General features: G+C 43.4%; 1 protein-coding gene across 5 annotated transcripts in view; it reads right to left on the bottom strand.

Annotated features, from left to right (window-relative positions):
- Syt14 (synaptotagmin 14) overlaps positions 1–23,962 on the bottom strand; it is a 222,330-nt gene that overhangs the window by 52,691 nt on the left and 145,677 nt on the right. For all 5 annotated transcript variants that reach the window (XM_045142202.1, XM_045142203.1, XM_045142205.1 and 2 more), the window contains 2 exons: positions 16,232–16,503; positions 10,961–11,410 (listed from right to left, as the gene is read on the bottom strand). In XM_045142202.1, the coding sequence (XP_044998137.1) occupies positions 10,961–11,410; positions 16,232–16,503 (722 nt within the window). The remainder of the gene's footprint in view (positions 1–10,960; positions 11,411–16,231; positions 16,504–23,962) is intronic.

Raw genomic sequence — 23,962 nt, 5'->3', positions numbered from 1 at the left:
AAGATATGTGGGGAAGCAGTGGGAGCAGCTCTAAGCAGACATCCAGTGAGAGGACCTGGAGAGACACATTTGGGAATCCGCGGGTGCACACAATCTCAGGTAGCTCACTATACCCTTGGGTCCCCTCAACAACCCAACAAAGCTGCCACTACCTGACCAGGTTCTCTGATGCACGCTGAACTCAGTCATCCCAATTTCCCAAGGACAACAACATCGGTTAGAGGGATCCTCACACACTCCCTTCTCTTGGCCGTACAACTGCATCTCTCAGTGACAGAACACCCACACTCCTTCACTCTTTAAGCCCCGTCCACTACATAAGTGAACACACCTCATTCCTCTCTCTCTTACATTCTATCACTTTCTCTCTATCTCTTGGCCCTACTCACTGCCTCTGTGGTCGTCCTCCTTCCCCTCTCTGTAGACCCTACTCACTGCCTCTGTGGTCGTCCTCCTTCCCCTCTCTGTAGACCCTACTCACTGCCTCTGTGGACGCCCTCCTTCCCCTCACTGTAGACCCTACTCACTGCCTCTGTGGTCGTCCTCCTTCCCCTCTCTGTAGACCCTACTCACTGCCTCTGTGGACGCCCTCCTTCCCCTCTCTAGACCCTACTCACTGCCTCTGTGGACGCCCTCCTTCCCCTCTCTGTAGACCCTACTCGCTGCCTCTGTGGACCCCCCTCCTTGCTCTTTCTGTAGACCCTACTCACTGCCTCTGTGGACGCCCTCCTTCCCCTCTCTGTAGACCCTACTCACTGCCTCTGTGGTCGTCCTCCTTCCCCTCTCTGTAGACCCTACTCACTGCCTCTGTGGACGCCCTCCTTCCCCTCTCTAGACCCTACTCACTGCCTCTGTGGACGCCCTCCTTCCCCTCTCTGTAGACCCTACTCACTGCCTCTGTGGACGCCCTCCTTCCCCTCTCTGTAGACCCTACTCGCTGCCTCTGTGGACCCCCCTCCTTGCTCTTTCTGTAGACCCTACTCACTGCCTCTCTGGACATACTACCTTCTGGCCTAACGGGTTCCCAGATGTCCAATCCCACTTTTAGTAGTAATCACCGGCGCAGAGCACCTGTTGCATGTATGCCCTTCACAACAAGTGCAACCCAAAACACAAAGCCCCATTATCCGACTCTAGTCAAACATAACGGAACACTCACTGAAGATACTGCAAGGAAAAATCTTGTTTCTGCCTTAATTACGTAAGACTCCCACACTGTGATGGACAGACCATAACACAAAAGAAACACCACAAAACATCAAATGGAGGAAGCCCCAACAACGTTTCCCCGTCTCACAATGGAAGTCTCCAATGAAAACATAGGGGAGACAACAGGAATAGAACCCCCAAAGTGCAGACACAAGATATCTGACCCTGACCAAGAAAACGGGAAAACTTGTAGCAATTCAACAAAAAACCCCAACAATCACATAAATGAAATCCACATAGCTGTCTTCACCAGACTTGACCAAATAGAAAAAACCCAGAGATGTCAAAAGAGAGTTAAGTCAACTGAAGGTTTGCCAAAACACTGAGAAGCTTAATAACCAAGTGGTCAAGCTTAATGAAGATATTAGTATATTCAAGAATGAATTCCAATAAGCATTAAGAAAATCAAAAGATGACCTGAAACTAGAACTTGCGAAGGTGTGGATACTATAGAGAAAAAGGCAACAGATAATACCAACCAATTTGAACCAGTGCACGCCTCTTTAGAAGCCCTCAAGAACAGGTTTAGTCATGTGGAGGACAGAACGTCAGAGCTGGAAGACAAAACAGAAGAAACAGTTTGGGAGTCCAAATCTTCAGTAAGTTCAAAAAACCTTGTGAATACATGAAGTTACTGGATATACCCTAAAACTACCTAATACTTGGATCACAATATACCAGAAGGGGAATAGATCCAGACCAAAGGCACTGAGAATTTATTTAACAAAATTATTGAAAAAAACTTATCAACCCTATCAAAATAAGAGTCCCACCAAGATACAAGAAGCTAACAGAACTCCAAACACACTGGACCAAAGAAGAGTTTCTTCAAGGCACATCATTGTTAAAACCCTAAATAATGAAAACAAAGAGAGTGCTAAAAGCAGCAAGAGAGAAACAAAACATTATATACAAAGGAAACCCTATCAGGATTACCTCAGATTTCTCCGTGGAAACCCTGAAAGCCATATGGGCCTGGAATGGAACACTGCAAAGTCTTAAAAGTCATGGCCTCCGAGCCAGACTACTGTACCCAGCAAAAGTATCCCTCATCGGGCTGGAGAGATGGCTTAGCGGTTAAGCGCTTGCCTGTGAAGCCTAAGGACCCCGGTTCAAGGCTCAGTTCCCCAGGTCCCACGTTAGCCAGATGCACAAGGGGGCGCACGCGTCTGGAGTTCGTTTGCAGAGGCTGGAAGCCCTGGCGCGCCCATTCTCTCTCTCTCTTCCTCTATCTGTCTTTCTCTCTGTGTCTGTTGCTCTCAAACAAATAAATTAAAAAAAAAAAAAAGTATCCCTCATCATAAATGTCAGAAGAAAAGCTTTTCACACACACACACAAAAAGCCAGCTCTACAACTATATGAACACAAAGCCAAAACTATAAAGAATACTACAGGGAATTCTCCACACATGAGTCAAACAACCAATGTCAAGACCCTACAAGGCGAAGATCACAATAACCAAAAGTTGTGCAAGCTCAAAAAAGGACAAAGCCCAAGAAAACACCAAATCCCATTAAGAACGCCAACATGACAGGGATTAAATCAAACCTCACAGTTATAAACTTAAATATTAGCTGTCCTAATTCACTCATTAAAAGACACAAGCTAACAGACTGATTCAGAAACAAAGACCCGTTGATTTGCTGTCTTCAAGAAACCCACCTCACCACTAAAGAGACACACCTTCTCAGGGTGAAAGGATAGAAAATGATATTCTAAGCAAATGGAAATAAGAAACAAGCATGTGTTGCTATATATTAATATCTGATAAAACAGACTTCAAAACTAATCAAAAAGGGCAAAGAAGGACACTTCTTACTCATCAAGGGAAAGGTCCAACAAGAGGACATCACAATCAAATATATATGCAGCAAACACAGGTGCACCACAGTTTACAAAAGAAAAACTTCTTGACAACAGAACAGAAATAAACACCAATACCATCATACCTAGGGACTTCAATACTCCACTATGATCAAGAGACAGACCATTCAAGCAGAAAATTAACAAGGAAGAGAGCTCAATACCATATAGATCACCTAACAGATGTCTATAGAACATTCTCCCCAAATTCTACAGAGTACACATTCTTCTCAGAAGCCCACAGAACCTCTTCCAAAATAGATCATATATTAGGACATAAATTCAGAAAAATTGATGTAATTTCATACATCCTATCAGATCACAATCCTGTAAAGCCAGAAGCTAACAACAAGAAAAGACCCATGAATTCCAACAGCTCTTGGAGACTGAACACCACACATTTAAATAATAAATGGGAATTGGAAGAAATTAAAGAAAGAAATTGTAACATTTCTAGCATTGAATGACAATGAGAACATAACTTACCAAAACTTATGGGAGACAATGAAGGCAGTCCTAAGGGGAAAATTCATAGCACCAAATGCCTTCATCAAAGACAGAGACATCCCAAATTAATAACCTAACTATCCACCTGAAGACACTGGAAAAACAAGAAGGACCCAACCCTAAGAGCTCCAAATGGAAAGAAATAATCCAGATCACAGCTGACATCCATGAATTGGAAACCAAGAAAACAAGTAAGAAAACTAATGAGCCAGGCACACCTTTAATCTCAGCACTCAGGAGGCAGCGGTAGGAGGATCACCATGAGTTCAAGGACACCCTGAGATTACATAGTGAATTCCAGGTCAGCCTGGACTAGAGTGAAACTCTACCTCAAAAAAAATAAAATAAAAATAAAACTGATGAAATGAAGAGCTGGCTCTTTGAAAAATAAACAAGGTTGATAAGCCTCTACCCAATTTGCTCCAATGAAAAAAAGATGTTTCAAATTAACAAAATTAGAAATGAAAAGGAGAGATCACAAATACATTAATGAACTTGAAAGAATCATCAGGACATTCTTCTAAAACCTCTATTACACAAAATTGGATAATCTGGAAAAAATGGATGAATTCCTAGACACATACAACCTACCAAAACTAAACCTAAAGCAGATTAATCTCCTTAACAAACGTATAATATCCATCAAGACTGAAAAGATAATCAAAAACCTTTCCCAAAAGAAAAGTCCAGGACCAGATGGCTTCTCAGTCAAGTTCTGTAAGACCTTCATTGAAGAACTGAAACCAGTTATTCTCAACCTGTTTTATACAATTGGAGAACTTTAATATCAAAACTACTGGGGGAAAAGTGGCCAATAATGGTCTGAGCAACCAGAGGGCTAAGCTACTCAGAAGAAGACACCCTGACAGGATGTGTATGCCACTGCTGTAGTGGCATACAGCCTTGGTGGGTAATCAATAGCTTTCTGATTGGCTAAGAGATCCTCTCAGTGTAAAGGAATCCATATCTGGAATTGGGAACCAGATCAGAATCCTATGGAGACAAAGGTTATGTTCTCCAGTGTCAAGCTGTCACTAGTCTTTGCCTAAAAGAGGGGTTACATATATCAAATTCCCCCCAAATTAGCAATGCTTATCCCATTTAAACTACACTGACTCATTCTCCATCAGAGAATCTGTTCTTCCTTTTCAGAAGGTAGCAAGACCTGAGAAGATAAACTATCCCTTGAACTTCATCCAAGCCATAGATCAGACCACAGAGGAACTGGGGAGACGAGCAAGAGTGCTGCTTCCATGGTGAACCTGATAATCAGTGCCAGGGTGAAGGAGACACACCCTGAGGACACTCAACACCTATCAAAGTAAAGATCCAGAGCCTCCTAAGAGCTCACCACTGAAGCAGACTTAAAACTCACCCTACATGGATCAGGGAATTTTATGGAAGAGAGGGCAGAAAGATTGTAAGAGCCACAGGTGAAATGTCATGCCCAGAAGAATTGCCTCCCCGCTAAGAAAAATAAACCTGACTGCTGCTCCCATAACACATAACCCACAACCTTATGGGGAATACCTGCAATGCCACTGAGGAGGGCCCCCAGTGGGATGGGGACAGGGGTGACAGGAAAGCAAGAACCAGCACATGATATACCCATACAATATTGTTAATAAAAAAAGAAATAAAATAAGCTTATTCACCCTGGCACTGATTATCAGTAATTAAACAATTACTATTTATACAAAAACTCCTCATGCTATTTAGCTGCCCTGCCATGCATGCATGTGGGATTCCAGGTTGTCTGTCTTACCAGGTTGTTTTAAGGATTGTAGTTTATGATTTAATCAAATGAGAGTTTAAGAACGACCAAGTTTACTTGAAGCAATGTGATGAATGAACTTCCACTTTGTTCCTCTGGCACAGAGCTATTTCTCATCAGGCCTTTTTTTTTTTTTTTTCCTTCCACTGAACATTGTGGAAAAGAACAAGTATTTTCATATGAAGTCCACATCATTCTGATAGATATTGTGTCCTCCATATTCCATTCTTTGGATGCTTCCTTTCATTTGCCGAGGACAATGACCCTTGATATAGTCCTCCTTTCCACTTCGTCTTCTGTGCTGTCTACTTCCACATGATGGCCAACCCAGGGCCTGGCCTCTCTCGACTGCTGCCTTACCTTTTCCTCTCTTCTAAGATGCCTGCATTCACTCACCTTCACTCTCCAGACCCACCCTTCCTCATCACACTACTGAAAACATTTCTCTCTTCAACCATGACTGCCTACTCTCCTTACTTTTTGCCCTATCCCCTCGTTATGCAGATCAGGCTGGCCTTGAACTCATGGCAATTCTCCTACCTAAGCCCCTCAAGTGGTTGGGTTATCAGTACTCATCACCATGTCAGCTTCCTTGAAGTGCTTGCAGACTCCTGGCCCATTAGTCTTTCCACTTCTCCTGTGCACCAACCTTTTCTACCTCACTTCTCCTTATTCTGCTTAGATATAATGGTTCACCATTTAAACCAAGCTTATAAGTGCACTTTCTTGGATCTGATTTCTTCTCTGTATTCACCTCGATTAACGTTGCCTTTCAGTAGTCTCTCTGCATCCTTTCATCACATTGTTGCATTAGTATTTAAATAAGCTCAAATCTCTCTCAGCCTCAAAGCATCCTTCCCACACCTATTGCATTTCAAATAGTCCTTCCCTCTTTTTTCAAACTTTGTGAAACCATGTACATGACTGTCCCTCCAGTTTGGAGTCTGGTACCTCCATATCACAGCCCTGCTCTAAAGCCTCTCATGACCTCACAGCCCAACGGCCAGACTTCCAGTATTCAGACTCCTGGTTCCAAGAGCAGCACTGACAGGTACTCCTTTCTTCAAGAACTTCACTCTTCGCTTTTCTGATACTTTGTCTCTTTCTACCTCACCTTCTTCAATACATATGTATGTTCACATGCATGTATATCCTGTTGTTTATTCGTTGAGACAGTATCTCAGTATGCATCCCAGGCAGGCCTCAAGCTCATGCTCCTCCAGGCTTCAGCTTCCCTGAGCAGTGGGATTTCAGGCATCCCCCATATGAGGCTCCTTTTTACAGTCTTTACATGGGGGGGCGGGGGTCTCAAGGATCTTCTCTTTCTCACTTGGGGATTATCTCATCCTGCCATGTCTACTTCCAGTCCACATGGAAACAGAATGTGGAATGATGTAATCATACAGGCACTCAGGCTCTTATCAAGTATCCTCCACCATGAAAATCTGAGAAAACAAGGTTTCCAGCATGGCTGTCTCCTTTCTCTCATCTTTGCAATGCTAAAGAATGTACTGAGAGATCATGTTTACTCATCCTGATCCATATAGCCAGGATCCAAGTCTTGGGCACTTTCTGACTCTCTTTTTTTTAAATTGGCAATTATTATAAAGAATTTAACTAGCTGGGCATGGTGACACATCCCTATAATCCCAGCACTTGAGACATAGAGACAAAAGGACCATGAGTTAAAGGTTATCCTCAGCTACAAAATGAACTTGAGGCTAGCCTAGGCTACAAAAGATCCTGTCTTTAAAAAAAATCAAATCACACCAACACCAAATCACAACCAAACTAACCAATCAAACAAGCAAAAAACTCCTTCACTGTGAATTTACAATGCATAAATTACATCAGGTAAACATTCTGTAAACACCATTATATGAACATGTATGAATAGAAACATTTTAAAAATGACATGGATCAAGTAACAGCTATTCATTTTACTTTGCACAAATTTAATACAAGAAAGCGGAATCAAAGGAAATCAACTCTACACTGTTTTTCATAGGGAGATTATTTTCTCATGGTGTTCTTAGTACATGAGACAGGCCAGTTGTTTTTAAACTACACTACAATTCAGCACTGTAATCATCGGCCCTATGCTCACTTTCCAGTTTCTAAAATCAAGTACAGCACTACTTTCCTTTTCCTATCCTGCAGGTCTATAGCTGTGGTGAACAGCTATATGATGCCAAGTTTCCTCATCAATGACGAGTCTACTGCCTGCGGGGACCTGACTTACGCATGCTCCCAGGGTAACCAATGACTGGAGATGTAAGGGTGTAAAGGCCTGGCCATTTCAGCCCTCTAGGACAACTCTGAAAGGCTACTGTAGTGCCAGCATCTCCTGGCATTGAATGAGCTTATCTATGGGCATGCACTATGACTTCAGGTCTCCTGCACATTCCTGTATCCTTTTCTCTTTCACAAGAACCAATCCCAAGAATATTCCTTAGCAAACATGCAGCTCCCACTCAGAGCATGGAAATTCTGGAAATCCAACCTGTAACATGTGTGGAGACCTGAGGTCTTCCTCCAGGTACCGTTCCTGCTTTGTTTGATTCTGGCCCAGAGGCTTACTTGCCAAGTAGGCTTGTCAGGCTATGTATGCTCTCCTATGCTAACAACTCCCAGTTCCCAGCAGCTGGATACAAGGGTGGACGGCTTCTTCCTGTCAGACATAGGCAGGGCCCTGGGTTAAAGCAAACGTAGCTGATGTAAATGCCCCAGGCTATGGAGGGGTCGCAGCAACCTGAACTGCCCCCACTAGTCATATCTTGGGGACCAACCTGCAGGGGAGCTTCTCCCCCCATTCCCAGGGGTTGCAGTGAGCCAGGATCCTCCCTCTAATCTTGGGGGTCACAGTGAACTTGGACCCCCGGACAAAGTCTCGGACCCTGAGATCGGCAGGAAGTAAGGCCACTCCCTCTCCAAGCACGGGATACCTGGACATTCAGATAAGTCTTAGGCTTTTCCCATAACCCTGTGGTCTTTGGCCAGTTGCCTAGGAAACTCCTTATATGGTATCAGACAGCACCTTTGCATACCTTTCCTTTGCCAATGCCTGTGTGCTGGGACAAATGTCCCCATAGTAGGTATAGGCTGGTAACCTTTAAACCCACCAATCCCCTTAGGGTCCTCTTCCTGCCTTCAACTGCTTATAAATACATTTCCCTGACAATAAACAGAGCTGTTCACTGAAACTGACTCCTGGGAGTGATTCTTTCTCTCGTCACGTGCACAACCTTGGTCTCCATGGTTGCCCGGGTGCCTTTGGGAGAACCACAGCCTGGCCTGGAGAACACAGGAACCCACACTTCCTAGTTTGGACTTGCAAGGGAGGCTACCCTCAAAGCTGAGAAGGGCTCCATTGCCACATACACTTCCCTAATAGCAGGGTACCATTCTGGCTCTTAAAGGTTCCAAGCAGAGAACAGAACAGGTCATGGGGCACATCCAAGTCCAGCACGGAGGGACTGCTCCCTTCTGCAGGGACATGAGATGGGAATAAGAATGCAGACGGATGAAGGCTGGACACCAAAAGGCCCCCAGGCCCCGTGCAGAGCACCTCCCTGCCTCCTTTCTTAAGGAAGCACGGCCAAGATGCTAGTCGTGATTTTCCGTTTTCTCTGGGGCTGGGGTCACCCCTAGGCCTCAAGCACGACTGATGAGTATTCTACCACAGGGCTGTATCCTGGCCCTTACCACAGCTCTAAGGTCAAGAGGATGATTTCTGAGTGTGGAATATTCTAAGTACAGATTAATTCATACTTCTTCATTTGCAGCCAAAGGGTAAGTTGTCTGCCACACAAATACCCAGCAGCCAGCTGGGAACCAGGGGCTAATCCAAGGACTCATGATAGCAGCTGGTCTGCTGGGTATGCAAACATGGTCTCCTGGGTTCTCGTTCTTTTTTCCTGTCATTCACTGCTGAAAACATAGCTTCAGTGCCCTTTGGGAGCCATCCTGTCCAGCAACTGTGGGAGGGAACAGCCGCCAGCCTGTGGCTCCTGGAGACGGTCGAGGGCAGTGCAGCCTCAGTCACAGTGCCTCGCTCTGCCTACCAGTGAGCCCAGGGGGAATGGTCGGCCGTGCTCAGGGAGGTAGAAAGCGTGGGGCTTCCCCAGGCCTTTGAGAGTGAATGAGAAGGGAAGGACGAGTGATAGAAAAGCACATGTCCCACCAGAAAGGAAAATGTTAAGGATTTAAGACCTACCTCATTTCTGCCTTTACCTAACTCCTTCTCTTCTATTTGAAGGCAGCTATTTCTATAAAGGGTATAGTTTTTCCACAGAAAAACTAGAAATCACCCAGACCAGATAGTGACAAAGTCTAAAAGCATTAATAATTGCAGAATATGCAATTTTATAAAAATGTGGGGTTTTCCCCCTGAAATACTACCTACATTTTCTTTCTCTCCCTTTTTAAACTGTTATTTTAAAGGCATTTCCCTAAAATGGATGTTCTAAAAATTTTAAATGGGAAAAAGTGTTAATAATACCACTGAAGACTCACTGATTCTGACCCCAACAGATGTACTGTACAGAGCACCGTCACCCCTGTAACCATGCAGGCAGGGTGCAGCGGGATGTACTGTACAGAGCACCGTCACCCCTGTAACCATGCAGGCAGGGGGTGCAGCGGATGCTGAGCAGAGGGCTTGCAACGCTGCCTGGCATGAAGCAATGAGGCCTCAACCAAGGCCTCGGCCTTATGCTTGCACATGCAAAGCTTTAAATACAACCCTGAAACACTGGGCTTTTATCTTAAAAGTTAAATCTACTCTAAAATCTTCATATGTATATTACAAAATGCTTCATATTCAACGTAACAGGAATAATATAAATCATAATTTACACTTATAGCAAGTCACAGATTTTTTTCATAATTAAAATAACTATGTGACTTAATACATCATGCTGGTTTAAATAAACAATGTAGACACTGCTCTCCTGTAATGTGTAATGCCCTGTGGAAATTTCATTTAAAATGTGGAGGGAGAAAGAGATGTGTGTTTATAATCTAGAAAAAAAGTTAACATCTTGCAGTCCTGAGCTTAACTTTTTTCCTAGGAATACTTCAAAATCTTTGCTTAAAAAGGGTGGCAGTAGTAATGAGATTGTTTTTTGTTTTAATTTCTTTTTAAGTTTTTTCCTGGAAGTTCTAGAAAAGTAACCAGTCATGACTGGAACACAGTACACAGCTCATGAAGGCGAGCCAGGTCTGCCATGCAGCAAATGAGACAGGGCTGAACAGAATGTGTCGTCTGGCTTCAACCTGCGAGGAAAATGGTGATGGCAAGAAGGGCTTTGGAACCCGTCATAAAAACTCATTCAATGCAGTCAATAGGGCAAACATAGAGGAACCGGGGTGAGAGCTATGAAGGACAAAACAAAACACATAAGTCCTTTATCATCATCAAGGATATCTTTCATAGAAAAGACAAAATCATACCTACCTACCTAGGGCTTAGAAAATTCTGTAAAGGAATGATTACCATGTAAATGGTACCAAGAAAGTGGTGGGATTGGCTGTACATATTTCCACTGTACTTGCTAGGTACCAGGAACATCAGCTGTATCCAGGTTATCTGATGGGATACTCACAGAATGATTGTAAGAAGGCTCCAGTATCACAGGTAATGACATTTTCCCTTGAAGGTTCAATTTTGTTAAATAAAAAATCTTTTCCCCCACAATCTTCTCTTTTTTCATGCGATGTACACCATACAGTCTAAACCGAACAGCGTAATTTCCAATCATCTCAGACTCAACATGGTGAAATTTGAAAGTTTCAGTGAAGACAGGGCATGGTCCTCTCTGGATGCTGGTCTTTGCTCTCTGCTTCTTGATAGGTAGAAGGACAAGGTGTACTTGCCATGAGTTGCCACCTGTCCTGTTGTATGTTGGAATGTCTGTGACAGCTGTCACTGTTACCAGCAGCTTTTGTTCTTGTGAGTCATAGTCAAAAGTCACATCCAGTGTGCCATATTTAGCTTCTGGCTCTGGGTCAAAAGGTTTAGGAAGCTGCGAAGAGGATCCTTGAGCAGACATATCCTAAGAAAAGCAAATTTAAATGTCTTTAATTTTTACCTGCATTATTTAATCTAGCATGTAAGTGAAGGTCTTTTCTTTAAGACAGTGATATAAAAAACAATTTTCATTTTGTGTCACAAAGAAAGCAGAATAGCCGGGCGTGGTGGCGCACACCTTTAATCCCAGCACTTGGGAGGCAGAGGTAGGAGGATCACCGTGAGTTCAAGGCCACCCTGAGACTCCCAAGTGAATTCCAGGTCAGCCTGGACCAGAGTGAGACCCTACCTTGAAAAACCAAAAAAAGAAAAAGAAAGAAAGCAGAATAAACAACAGTTAATCAGTGAAAAGTTAGCCTTGGGCAGAGTAAATATAAATAGTAAAAGTAAAAAGCTTTATAATAAAGATATCATTAGAATGTAATATTCACTATATAAAAAAGTTGGACATATATTTCTGTGAGAATTATTTAAGAATTGCATTTTAATGTCTTCTCTGCTTCTACACGAAGAGGCAGCCACCCTTCACTGTTGACCTAACTCAGCATCAAGCTGGAGAGAAGGGGACGTGAGCAGTGTCCAGGCTATAGACAAGGGTAGTGCAGAAACACCACCATCTGAAAAAGAACGCATGTACATCCAGACTTGAAGATATCCTGCAAGGTAAGTATTCCAACCATATCACGGGATAGATTCAATTCAATTTTTGGTTGTTTTGTTTTTCTGAGTTAGGGTCTCACTCCAGCCCAGGATGACCTAGAACTCACTCTGTGGTCCCAGGCTGGCCTCAAACTCACAGTGATCCTCCTACCTCTGCCTCTCGAGGGCTGGGATTAATGGCATGCGCCACCATGACTGGCTAATCTAATTTTTTTTTTTTTTTTGGTTTTTCGAGGTAGGGTGTCACTCTGGTCCAGGCTGACCTGGAATTAACTCTGTCATCTCAGGGTAGCCTTGAACTCATGGAAATCCTCCTACCTCTGCCTCCCGATTGCTAGGATTAAAGGCGTGTGCCACCATGCCCAGCTCTGGCTAATCTAATTTTTAACCAAGACTCCAAAGAACATAGTTTTCCAACATTCATTACCACCAACATGGCAAAACCCACATATCAAAAACTGAAGAAAGGCTAGAACTGCACATGCTCTGTGACAGAGATAGAAATTGTGGCCATTTTATTGGCAGTTGTCTCATATTCCTGACAATCTACCTATTGGGGACATTTGGGCTTTTTACTGGCAAGATCTATACCATGTTTGGGGTGATCTTTCAGCCATATACTCTGACCCTCCACATATTTTAATAATTCTTGAATGATGTTCACTTTAAGATCTGGACCACTGTTTCAGTCTAAAGTTGTTTAAACTGGGACTTAAAGCTATTGTGGCAGTGAACAGTACTGACATCAGTCCTCCTTCTCCCATTCAAAGGATCTCCCTGAAGTCGGGCATGGTGGTGCACATCTTTAATCCCAGCACTTGGGAGGCAGAGGTGGGAGGATCGCCAAATTCGAGGCCACCCTGAGAATACTGAGTGAATTCCAGGTCAGCCTGGGCTAGAGTGAGACCCTACCTTGAAAAACCAAAACAAACAAGCAAAAAGAACCAATAAAGGCTCTCCCTGAGCTTTAGCCAGAGCCCTTCTTACCTCAGTAAGGGTGCGGCAGACCCTGCAGCCTCTCATGGTCGCTAGGCTTATGGAAGCGGGTGTGCATGGAGGCACACAGGAGATACACTTGGAGCCCCTACACTGACCTCATCACTGAAGTTGCTTGCCCTCCACTCTTCTCCATCTAGCTTGTCCCACAAGTGGCACACAGTGCATAGTGTCCACTTGGACAGTCCTAGGGGATGGCAGAGTCACAAAGTTGTTGGACTTCGAATGAGGTTTCCATGAGGCTGTTATGCAAAGCCACCACTTACCTAACATGGCGCTAAATGAAAGAGAAACAAGTGTCTTGTTTTTAGCCAATGCATCTGCGAGGCAAGCCCCCCAGCGCATCCACACTGCACGTGCTATATGGCAGGCCCTGTTTTAGATGTGGGGTACCCTCCTATCTATCAACAGAAAACAACAAACAAACCGGAGTCTTTGGCCCTGTAAGTCTTATACAGTGGTTGGTATCATATATAGAAAATAAGAACAAATTCTCATAGAAGGATTTAGGCTTTTAATGCAGTCTGAACTAATCAGGGTAATTCCTAAATTCCTACAGTTAAGGCAACCTGTTTAGTGTGTAACATTTCATAATTTGTAATTAATGATTATTAATGTATCTTTGGTATTTCAACTCAGTATTAGTAAAAATAACATCACTATATCAAAGGTTTTAAGGAAATAAAAAATTGTATAAGGGCCTAGAAATAGCTATTTCTGAATTTTGTTTCTTTGGTGCCTCCTGATTTTTTTTTTTCCTGAGTGTTCTAACAGTTCTTAGGAAACCTGTGTAGAACCTTTACAGATATGTTACTATTTGCATTCTTCAAAAGAAAACAGTAAGAAAATACAACCCTTCCTCTTTCACCATGTGGGGACTCTTTAGCTGCCAGAAGTCATCAACAGGCTCGATGGACTTGTCAGAATTTTCTTAGTGATATATAGTATATTACAGGATGCAAAGTAAACAGGAAAAAGCAGTGGTGTTATACTAGCATAGGGTTACCAGCACTCCATCTCTAAGCATTTGTGCAGCCTGCATTTGCTACGTTGTTTGGATGCACTTGCTGAGCCTAACGCAGACACACAGACAAGCAGCAGAGAAGAAACTCCAAAGGGGTGCTAATATGGGAGTACGCAGCTCCTGAAGTCCAGGCAAAGCGACAGCTAACTCCGCATGAGGAGTAAGAAAGCAGCTTGACAGAAAGAGGCAAAATTCACAGCTTAACATCCTACAAGATATGTCCAAGACAGAACTACCTGCAAATGTGATGGCGCAGGTGACTGTTACCTACAGAAAGATGGAAAGTCCACTCCATGGCATGCTGCCTCTGGGTGGAGTGCTCTATTACAACGGACTCTGCTGAGGAAATGGGCACAAAGACCTCCAAATTTCAGGGGTAGGCAGGTGCCCCTAAATCTCTCCTATTACAAAAGTCTGTGCTGCTGGCTCTGGGTAAACCTGTCCACATCTCATCCATGATCCCTGCTACCAGGAAGCACACAGGACTGCTGATGGGGGCAGTTGAAGGGCACCATAAGCCACACCCCTCCTTCTCATGTCCTATGCTGTGTGCTAGACCACCACACCTTGTTTCTCTTACTCCTGCTTTGTATCATCCCCCACACCCCCTCCCCTGGGCACCTAGGCATCAGCTGACATCATGCTCTGCTCTCTGAGGCCTAACAAGGCCTGGAAGTGTGCTGCTGTTACAAGTGCCTTTCTGTCCTGAGACAGTCCTGGGAGTTTGAATTCTCGCTCTGCTGCTGTAGAGCCGCTTGCTTCCTTGCTTCCTCTGAGTCGTAAAGTTGTTTTCATTTCTAAAATAGAAGGGACAACTTCCTGAAGCTGTGACTTGTGGAGCTCAGAGGGCTGACCTGGCAAGCTTACTGACCAGTCCTCAGAACAACAGTGGCAGCCACTGCTGTGTTCAGTTCTCTACTCTAGGCGTCTCGGCTAACGTCTCTGCTACCTATTCAATGTGCAAAAGCACAAAGTAGCTGCTTCGTATTTGTTTAGGTGACAGAATCCAAAGAGTCATTATTCATAGAAACTGATGACATACTGAAATATTAAACAAAATACCAACATTAAATTTTCTCTAGGTCAGATATATGATACTAGAGAAGTCAAAATAGTGTTTTTTGAATTATAGGAGAAAAACTCCAAATAAGGAAATTCTGTCCACAGCTTAGTTGTGTTGTGTACTGAGAAACTCCCTTCATTGTTTACTTTCGACAGCAGATAGGGAATTCACTTGGTGACAGGATAGACACATTCCAATATGACTCTATGCTGTCAGGAACAAACATACCTGTGAACGCACAGGGAAGATAGAACCTAAACTAAACACTGGCACATGAAACCATGGTTACTGGACTGGCTTCGTTGTTACAGAATATCACTAGTCCTTTGGGGAACATGAAATACTTTGATACTACAGCCATTATTTTGTTTTCACTTTCATAGCTTTCACTCAAACATGCAACAAACTCAACCTCTGAGTGCAACAGACTGTTGGTGTCATCCATAAACTGATCAGCATGAACCCCAAGGAAATCAGGACTGTTTTGAAAAGCTTGTGAAAAAGTCATCGCTTTTTCCATTACTTATTTATTGTGTTGTATCTGTGGTGTGCATGAGTATGTATGCATGTTCCCATTTATAGGTGCATGTGTGGATGCACACGTATTCATGTGTGGAGGCCAGAAGTGGACACCAAGTGTCTTCTTCAACCACTCTCCACCTTATTGCTTGAGACAGGGTTTCTCAAAGAACCGGAAGCTCAACCATTTGTCTCGACTGGCCAAGCATGCTGAGGGAGCCTCACTGCCACTTTCCTAGTGCTGGGCTCACAGGTACCACTGCGGACCCAAACTCGTGGTCTCACTCAACTGAGCTGACTCCCCAGGCCCGATACTCTCTTAATAGTACCAACCCCCCCCCCCCCAAAAAAAACCCGCAAAGTAAATTAGTACAACCTAAGCTCAAGGTGAAGGAACAAGGTAAAAACGAGCCATGTGCAGCTGCCCCTTCACGTGAGGGCAGAGCAGACCTGTGGCAGCCCCAGTGCATGCGCTGGACACAACTAGGTGAAGGACAGACAGTAGGACCAGAGCAACCCTGTCAGAGGAAGGCCAGTGGGCTGCGCAAAGCAACACTCGGTGCGAACCCCGTGCTTCCGCTTACTTCGGGGCTCAGGACGGCAGTGCTGTCGCTGGGAACGTCCTCCTCATATCCCTTGTTATGGAGGCTCTCAGCCTCGGGGCCCACGCTTCCTTCGCTCGGGCACTTGTTGTAGGAGCACCGTGGGCTGTTGCTGCAGTGGGAAACCTCGCACTTGCCGTCCCCGAGTTCTGATGGAGTGCAGGAAAGGTGGGGAGAACCACTGTCGTCCTGGTAGGGCGGCGGCTGCAGTTCGTCCAGCGGGGGTGTCCTTCTCATTCTCTGAATGCAGTTTCCTGACAAGGCACAAGAGTGTAGTCACTGCTTCCAATAGGCCTGAGCGTGTGTCGACAGCGACTGCAAATAACCTTCAAAACTGGATTAAAACAGTAACATCAAACTGCTAAGTTTACTAAGTGTTTTCTATTTTGATGTCTTGTTCAAGGGCAGAAATACAACAGTCTCGCTCCCCATGCCTCTCCCCCCATGTAAAAAGATAAGGGAAAATAAAAGCTGCATGCCATAGAAATTAATCTAATCCAAACTGCGTATTTACCTGGTTCTCATCCCCAGCAGCACCAACAACATAAGCACTTCATTCACGCCCTGGTGAAAGCAGCATAACCACCTCCCCTCTTCTCTGTGGGGAGGACTGCCCCAGCCTGGCTTGGCAAGGTGGGAACCATGCTTGCTAACCTTCCTCAGGCAGTCCCTCTTCTCTGTGGGGAGGACTGCCCTGGCCTGGCTTGGCAAGGTGGGAACCATGCTTGCTAACCTTCCTCAGGCAGTCCCTCTTCTCTGTGGGGAGGACTGCCCTGGCCTGGCTTGGCAAGGTGGGAACCATGCTTGCTAACCTTCCTCAGGCAGTCCCTCTTCTCTGTGGGGAGGACTGTGCTGGCCTGGCTTAGCAGGGTGGGACTGTGCTTGCTAACCTTCCTCAGGCAGTTCCTTTCTCCCTTGGAGGGCCCCACCTCCAGCAGTGTCTGTACTCCAGACCCACAGATCTTTCTGCTATATAGCAGGTACCACCACATTCGGCAGCAATGTGAAAACACATTTTCCTTTTCGAGTCATACTTAGAATCTTTATCTCATGATTTGTCTCAGTGGTTGAGACTAATCACATGGGTGGGGGAAGGGAGACAAGGATGCACAATTTCCACAGAGCTGAGGTGGGAGGCAGGTCCAGAATGCAGGACCAAATAGCAACACTGCTCATTATCAATGGACTGTGCAGCTGGTTTTACAAGAAGGTGTCGGAACGATTGCTAGGGTGTTCAGTACAAATATTCCCTATATTCCTGTGATCTTTATGCAAATTTTATATAAAACTAAACATCATCATAATCCTTGGTTCAAATGAAAAATGTTTACTTATCTTAACTTAGCATGGATTTTCCCTAAGTCTTTGGTATGAATGCGTGTGCATGTACGCTTGTGGAAATCAAAGAACCACAGTGTGAGTCCTATCTTCTCTTTTTTTCTTTTCTTTCCTTCTTTTTGAGGCCCAGTCTTGTTTTCACTACTATGTATGCTAGGGCTAGCTGGGCCCTAAGATTTCAAGGATTTTCCTGTTGTCACCTTCCATTTCACTCACAGATCTTGGCCACTGTGTCCAGCTTTACATGGGTTCTGGGGATCTGAACTCAGGTTTTCACAGTTAGTGGTGTTTTACCCACTAAACCACCTCTCCAGCCTAGAAGCCCAATCTCTGAATAAAGAAAACTCTGTGTCTTATCTATTGAGTCTGCTCTACTATCTTTAAAAACAGCAAAACAATGCAGTGGAAGCTAAGCTAGAGAAGGTGTATTAAATGCATGCTATCTGCTTAGTCCACTGTGCAGGAAGGTGAGCTCCGGGGCTGCGCACTCACAAACAGAGGCTGGGACAGAAGGCTTCAGTCCAGGAATCCTGGAAGACTCAGCTAGCAGCTATGTGAAACCCTTCTGCCCCTTCTCCCCTGTCTTCTGCTTGAGATACAGCAGCCACCTTGTGACCATGAAGTGACAAACATTAGAATAAAAGTTGAGGGTGAGGACACAGAGAAACAGAAGAGCCTGGGCATCAGAAACCTCACTGTAACTTTGACAGTTGAGACAGATTAAAATACAAACTACAACCAACCTCATCAACTGCCAGTTTATGAATCACTAAGCATCCTCCCCTCCTGTCAGGCTTAGCCAGCCATGCATTAAATCAGCTGGAGGCACTATGTACTCACTCTATCACCATCAGGTAACTGCTTCCCAGTGCAGTTTCTCCCTTGTTCAGAGACAGTGTCAGCACACTGTTCACAGATCCCACTGGACTACAACATGACTCCTATCGTAGACTTAGTTTCACCAGAAGCCGTGAAAAGTCTGAAGGTAGGGACAGCTGGCTTCCCTGACCACCTCCATGTGGAAATGGACAGATGTGTGAACAGTTCAGCATCAGGGAAGGAGTAAGGCAGAGAGAGGTCACTGGCTAGAACACAAACACAATGTAGTCCTTGTCCCCTTGTCCCTCAACTTGGGACTCTGATCTCAGTTTTCCACTTAGAGTATTTTTCTCTCTTTCTCCCTTAACAGTAGATCTGCTAGTAGATCTACTATACTAACCCACTCTCAATTTCCTTTTGCTGTGAACAATGTGGTTTAATTTCCTGCCATTTGCTTTTGATATTAGACCTTGTCCCACTGCTGGTCAACCCTGTACACACATCCACAGCTGAGCTCCTCCCTGGGCTCTTGATCCAGAGACCACAGCTTTTATAAAAGAGGACAGTGATATACAAAGATGACAAGTGTATGGACCTCACTCCTCCAGAGCTCAGAAAGCAATGGTAAAACTTGAACTGGGTAGTAAATTTATTTTAGCAACACTATATCCCAAAAGTTAAAAAAATAATTTTGCCACATCATTATATTTTGTATGCTACATTTGTAAATTAAGACCAAGTGAATGTATAAAGAATTAAAATTTCATTAAAACAACCCCTGTCTGGTACTGAAAATCTATCAAAAGCCTATGGCTGAGAGGATGTAAGCCCTAGGGAAACTCCGACTGCTATCTGCTAACTGGATTACATTATGCCCACCGAACTGCCCTCCAAACATTTGTGTTTATGTTCATACATATTCATGCTACTCTCACTTTGGGTTAGAGAAGATTTTCTTTTCAGATGGTGGTGATCGCTGGGGTGACGTAAAAGCCATCAAAATGCTGAGAAATGACAGTGGATTATCCAGCACTAAGTGAAGAAATCTCTATCACAGCCTCCAAGGCTAAGGGACCATTGTGGAAGAGGAGGTGGAAATAATGTAAGGGTCACAGGAAGGGGAGAAAGGCTTACAATACTGTCCTTTAGACACCAAATAGCCTTGATATTCATGACCTCACAGTGGTTGATGCTACCTACACAAGAGCTGCATAACTGGGGGAGAAAAGGTGGTGACATCAAAATAGGAGAGACTAAGTTGGAAAAAAGATGACATTCAGTGGAGAAGAGATTTTGGAAGGGGGAAATGGGAGAGTGGTGGGAGGGGATCACAATCATTTATGGAAGCCATCAATAAAAAGCTAAAAAAGTAAAATTTCATTAAAACACAATCACGAGGATGCCTCCTGTTTTAAACTTTTACACTTATTTATTCTACTGACAATTTTATGTTGTCTAAAGTGTAAGTACTAACACTGCCTTAAATTCTACAGTGGAAAAATTTTAAGGCAATCTTTTACTAAAATAACACAACTTATTGTTAAATTACACAAAAACAAGGCTAAGGGAGAATCCTTGGTGTGATGCTAACACCAAAGTAACAATGAACCGCATTATGTTAGTTCTGGCTTTGTCCCCTAATTTCATCTTCTGTGGGATGATAGATACATGACAGGATTCATGGCTCATGCTCAGCACTTGAACTACCCACATGTTGCTCAGTAGCTAGAGAACACCACATAATATTTGCTTACCCTAGAAAGAAACAACATGCATGCATACCCAGAAAATTTCCTTGTGAGAACTATAGCTCCATAAAATGGAAAATATTCAACAAATGCAGAATTCTGTTTTAAGTATCTGTGGAAATTGGTCCATAGTAAATTATACACTGGATAGTGAATTAAGGGTTAGTAGTTTCCAAAATTAGAAAAACTAGGAAGATGCTATTTGGCCACAGTCGAGTTAAAATCAGAAACAAAAAGTAGAAAGAGAGCAAAAACAAAACAAAACAAAAACACAAAATAAAATGCTAGTAATTAAAATACACTCTAAATAATCCATGGATTGAAGAAAGAATTGAAATTTAAAAACATACTGGAAGTGATGACTAAAATAATCCATGTAAACACTTGTTATGTGGCTGAAACTATGCTTACAAGGTAAACTTACAGGTCTAAATGTATATCCTGGGGGGATGCATGCATGCATGCACATGTGCACGTGTGTATTTGTGTATGAAAAGTCATTGCCTTAAAAAAAAAAGAATCAAATAAAAAACAAAGCCTAGGAGGGCTAAAAAAAAAAAAAAAAAAAAAAAAAAAAGCATAATCCAGGCTCACAAGGCCTGGGCAACTCTGCCCCTCGGGCTGCAATGTGCGCAGTCCTCAGGAAGGATCTCCCTGGCCGGCAGCTCGTCCCAGCAGATCTCAGGGCCTGGTCCCTCCTGAAGCCTACATTCTACGTGCACAGCTTCACACAGACTCCCCAGAACCTGCATGCAGGGACTTCGGTAGTGCCCCACTCCACTCAGTCTCAGCAGCTCTCAACCCATGCTGCAACCCACTTCTGGCACTTCCCATGTTGCAGTCAGGTTCGCATTGCTGGTAGTAATCACCCAACTAAGAGCAGCCTGTGGGAAAAAGAGGTTTATTTTGGCTCGAGGGAAAGCTCCACGATGGCAGGGGGAAACGAAGGCAAAAGTACAGGATAGACATCACCCTCTGACCAGCATAAGGTGGACCATAGCAACAGGAGAGTGTGCCAAACACTGGCTATAAAACCCATAAGCCCACCCCCAACAATACACTGCCTCCTGGAGGTGTTAATTCCCAAATATCCATCAGCTGGGAACCTAGCATTCAGAACACCTAAGTTTATGGGGGACACCTGAATCAAACATGTGAATGACTGCCAAAGTCTTTTTGCCAGGTGGAGATGCAGCCTGATCTTGAAGAGCATGGAACTTTTGAAGCTTTCTTCCTTTAGGCACACTCCTCTTAAAACAATTAGCATTCTCAGGTTGGAGAGATGTCTCAGAGGTTAAGGTACACACTTCCAACATACAGTAAACACTTCCATCACTGTAAGGCATAACAAGAAGAGACTAGACCAATGTAAAATCAATAACCATCAGGTAAACATTAAACATCTGTACTTCAAGTCTGACATCAATAACCAGTGACAATAGTCACAGGATTTCCAATTTTTATCCTTCCAGCTAGACGGAGTAGCCAGTGAAAACTTCCAGCCCAAGCCAGCAGTGCTCCATGGTAGCCTTTGTATAGTCCAGGTATATCCAAAACATCTTCAGGTCTCTACTGCAAACCACAGTATATCTTACAACGGGCACATGCTTCTAATACAGAGACCACACACTGCTTCACATGCCACTGCATCTCAACAGCAGACCCTGGAACCATATGTACTTCATAACCCACTTCCATGTGCTCTTCATGCTTCCAAAACCAATACTAGGTGTGCAGCAACAGAGCCATTCGTTCCTCCAGGGAGAAAAATAAATCATACTCTAAAGAGCATGTTTCTTCCTTTTAGTCATCTCCTTTTAAGAGTTTGCATTTCTACCATCCAGTCTTACTAAGGCGGAATTTACCTCAGTCATCTTTTCCATTGTTTCAATGTAAAGCAGTTAATGATGATAATCTGACTAACAATAGCAACTTCAGCAACCTAAAACCATCTCTGTACATATAATTTTAAATTTGCTTCCATTTTTCAAACTTCACATCTTGCATCTTTTAGTTCTATATCTTTCACAAAACCTATCAGTCCATTACTTTCAAATTCAATCTTGATCAAACTCTTAGGACTTGGGCAGAAGAAGGCAGCCAGCCCTTATACCAGTACTCAGCTCCAACCAAGTTCTCTGCTGTCTTTTCTTCCCCTTTGAAACTTCATAAATCAACAAATTTCTCTCTACACTTAGCATTTGCCAACTCTTGCCAGAATAATCCATAAAATTTGGTTTAACACACTGTGAAGCTTCTGTAGTCCCAAGTACCAAATCCTTCAACAAACCTCCTCTATCACAAAGTTCCAAAAGACCAAAATCCACAAAGTCAGATTCATCACAGCAAGACCCCAGTCTTCTGGTACCAAAATTTTGTGTGAGAGCCCCACAATGCTGGGATGAACATCTGACCAAACACAGTTTGATAAGCAGGAAGGGATTTACTTTTAGTTTATAGATCCAGGGGAAGTTCCACCAATGGTGGAAACAGCTGGCTCCCATTCATAAATCCAAGCAGAGAGAGAAACCACCACCAGTCAGCAAACACAAAAAGCAGCAGCAAGCACGCTCAACTCTCTATGTACCTTTGGGCTGGAACTCCATTCTGCCCACACACACACCCTTGGGCTTGACCCCAGGATCTCACCCCAGTGACACCTCCTCTAGCCAGGGAGCTGGGGACTCAAGTTACAAGTCTAAGGGGTATATACAGTCAAACTATCACATTAGTTGAGATCTCTTTCCCCTAGACTTGGGAAATTTTATGTTATGATTTTACTGAAAATGTTTTCTATGGATTTAGCAAGAAATTCATCCTCTATGTTCATGATTTGTAGAACTGATATTTACAAGGTTTTAACTTGCATGTTCTAGTCATTCTTAACCCATTTTTGCCATTGTCTGAATGTTCAAATTCTTCTCCCTTGTCATTAAGTCTGATATTCTGTCCTCCCTTGACATACTCTGTAGGTGAAACTTTATACAGAGCTTTTTATTTGACTTAATGGAATTTCATTTTCAATATTTCTATTAGGTATTTTTTTTTCCATTTCAACCTCTGTTTTGAATCCTCTCATAGCATTTAAACATCCTAATTTAATTCAGATGTGTTCTCTGAATCCATTAAAGTTTATTTGTGTCCTCTGGTTTATTTGAACATAGTTGGAACTGCTTTGAATTCTTTGGGATTTCACCTAATTCACTAGAGGCCATTATTGTACAATTTAGTAATTGTTAGAGGAGTCATTACCTTGTCTTCTCCCTTTCCCTGTGTGTGTGTGTGTTGGAACTTGTGTGTCTGGCATTAATTATCACTTGGATTTTTTAAAAAATCATTCCTATTCTTTCAGTGGAAATGTTTCCAATGTTCAAGAGGGAGTAGGTTGTATTAGGGTTGAAGCTGACTGGTGTTGGTCACATCAGGCTCAATCTCTAGTACTCTTTTGAAAACAGAATACTATCTACAAAAATAATTGCTATCAAAAGGAAGGCCCACTATGATAATACATTAACAATAACAAAAAAAATAATTCCTTATATACCAATCATTTTTGTCAGTAAAAAGTAACACTTAAAGTATTATGTGAACCATTATATTAATTTCAGTGGATAGGAGTAGAAAGAAAAAAAAAAAACTAGTAAGATTACTGACTAGAAAGGAGTTGTTAGAGAAAACTAAAAGGAAGGAAAGTAGCTACAAGGGAGGGAAGAGGGGAGGATATAGGAGATATGCAGAGAGCAAAATATGGTAGGGAAGAATGGCCTACGTGGAAAGGCCAGAGCAGAAGAGGGATGGAAGGGGAGCT

The sequence above is a fragment of the Jaculus jaculus genome, chromosome 1, assembly GCF_020740685.1.
Source record: "Jaculus jaculus isolate mJacJac1 chromosome 1, mJacJac1.mat.Y.cur, whole genome shotgun sequence".
Classification (NCBI taxonomy): domain Eukaryota; kingdom Metazoa; phylum Chordata; class Mammalia; order Rodentia; family Dipodidae; genus Jaculus; species Jaculus jaculus.
Note: the sequence above shows the minus strand (reverse complement) of the source record. Positions and strands in the feature narration are given on the sequence as shown.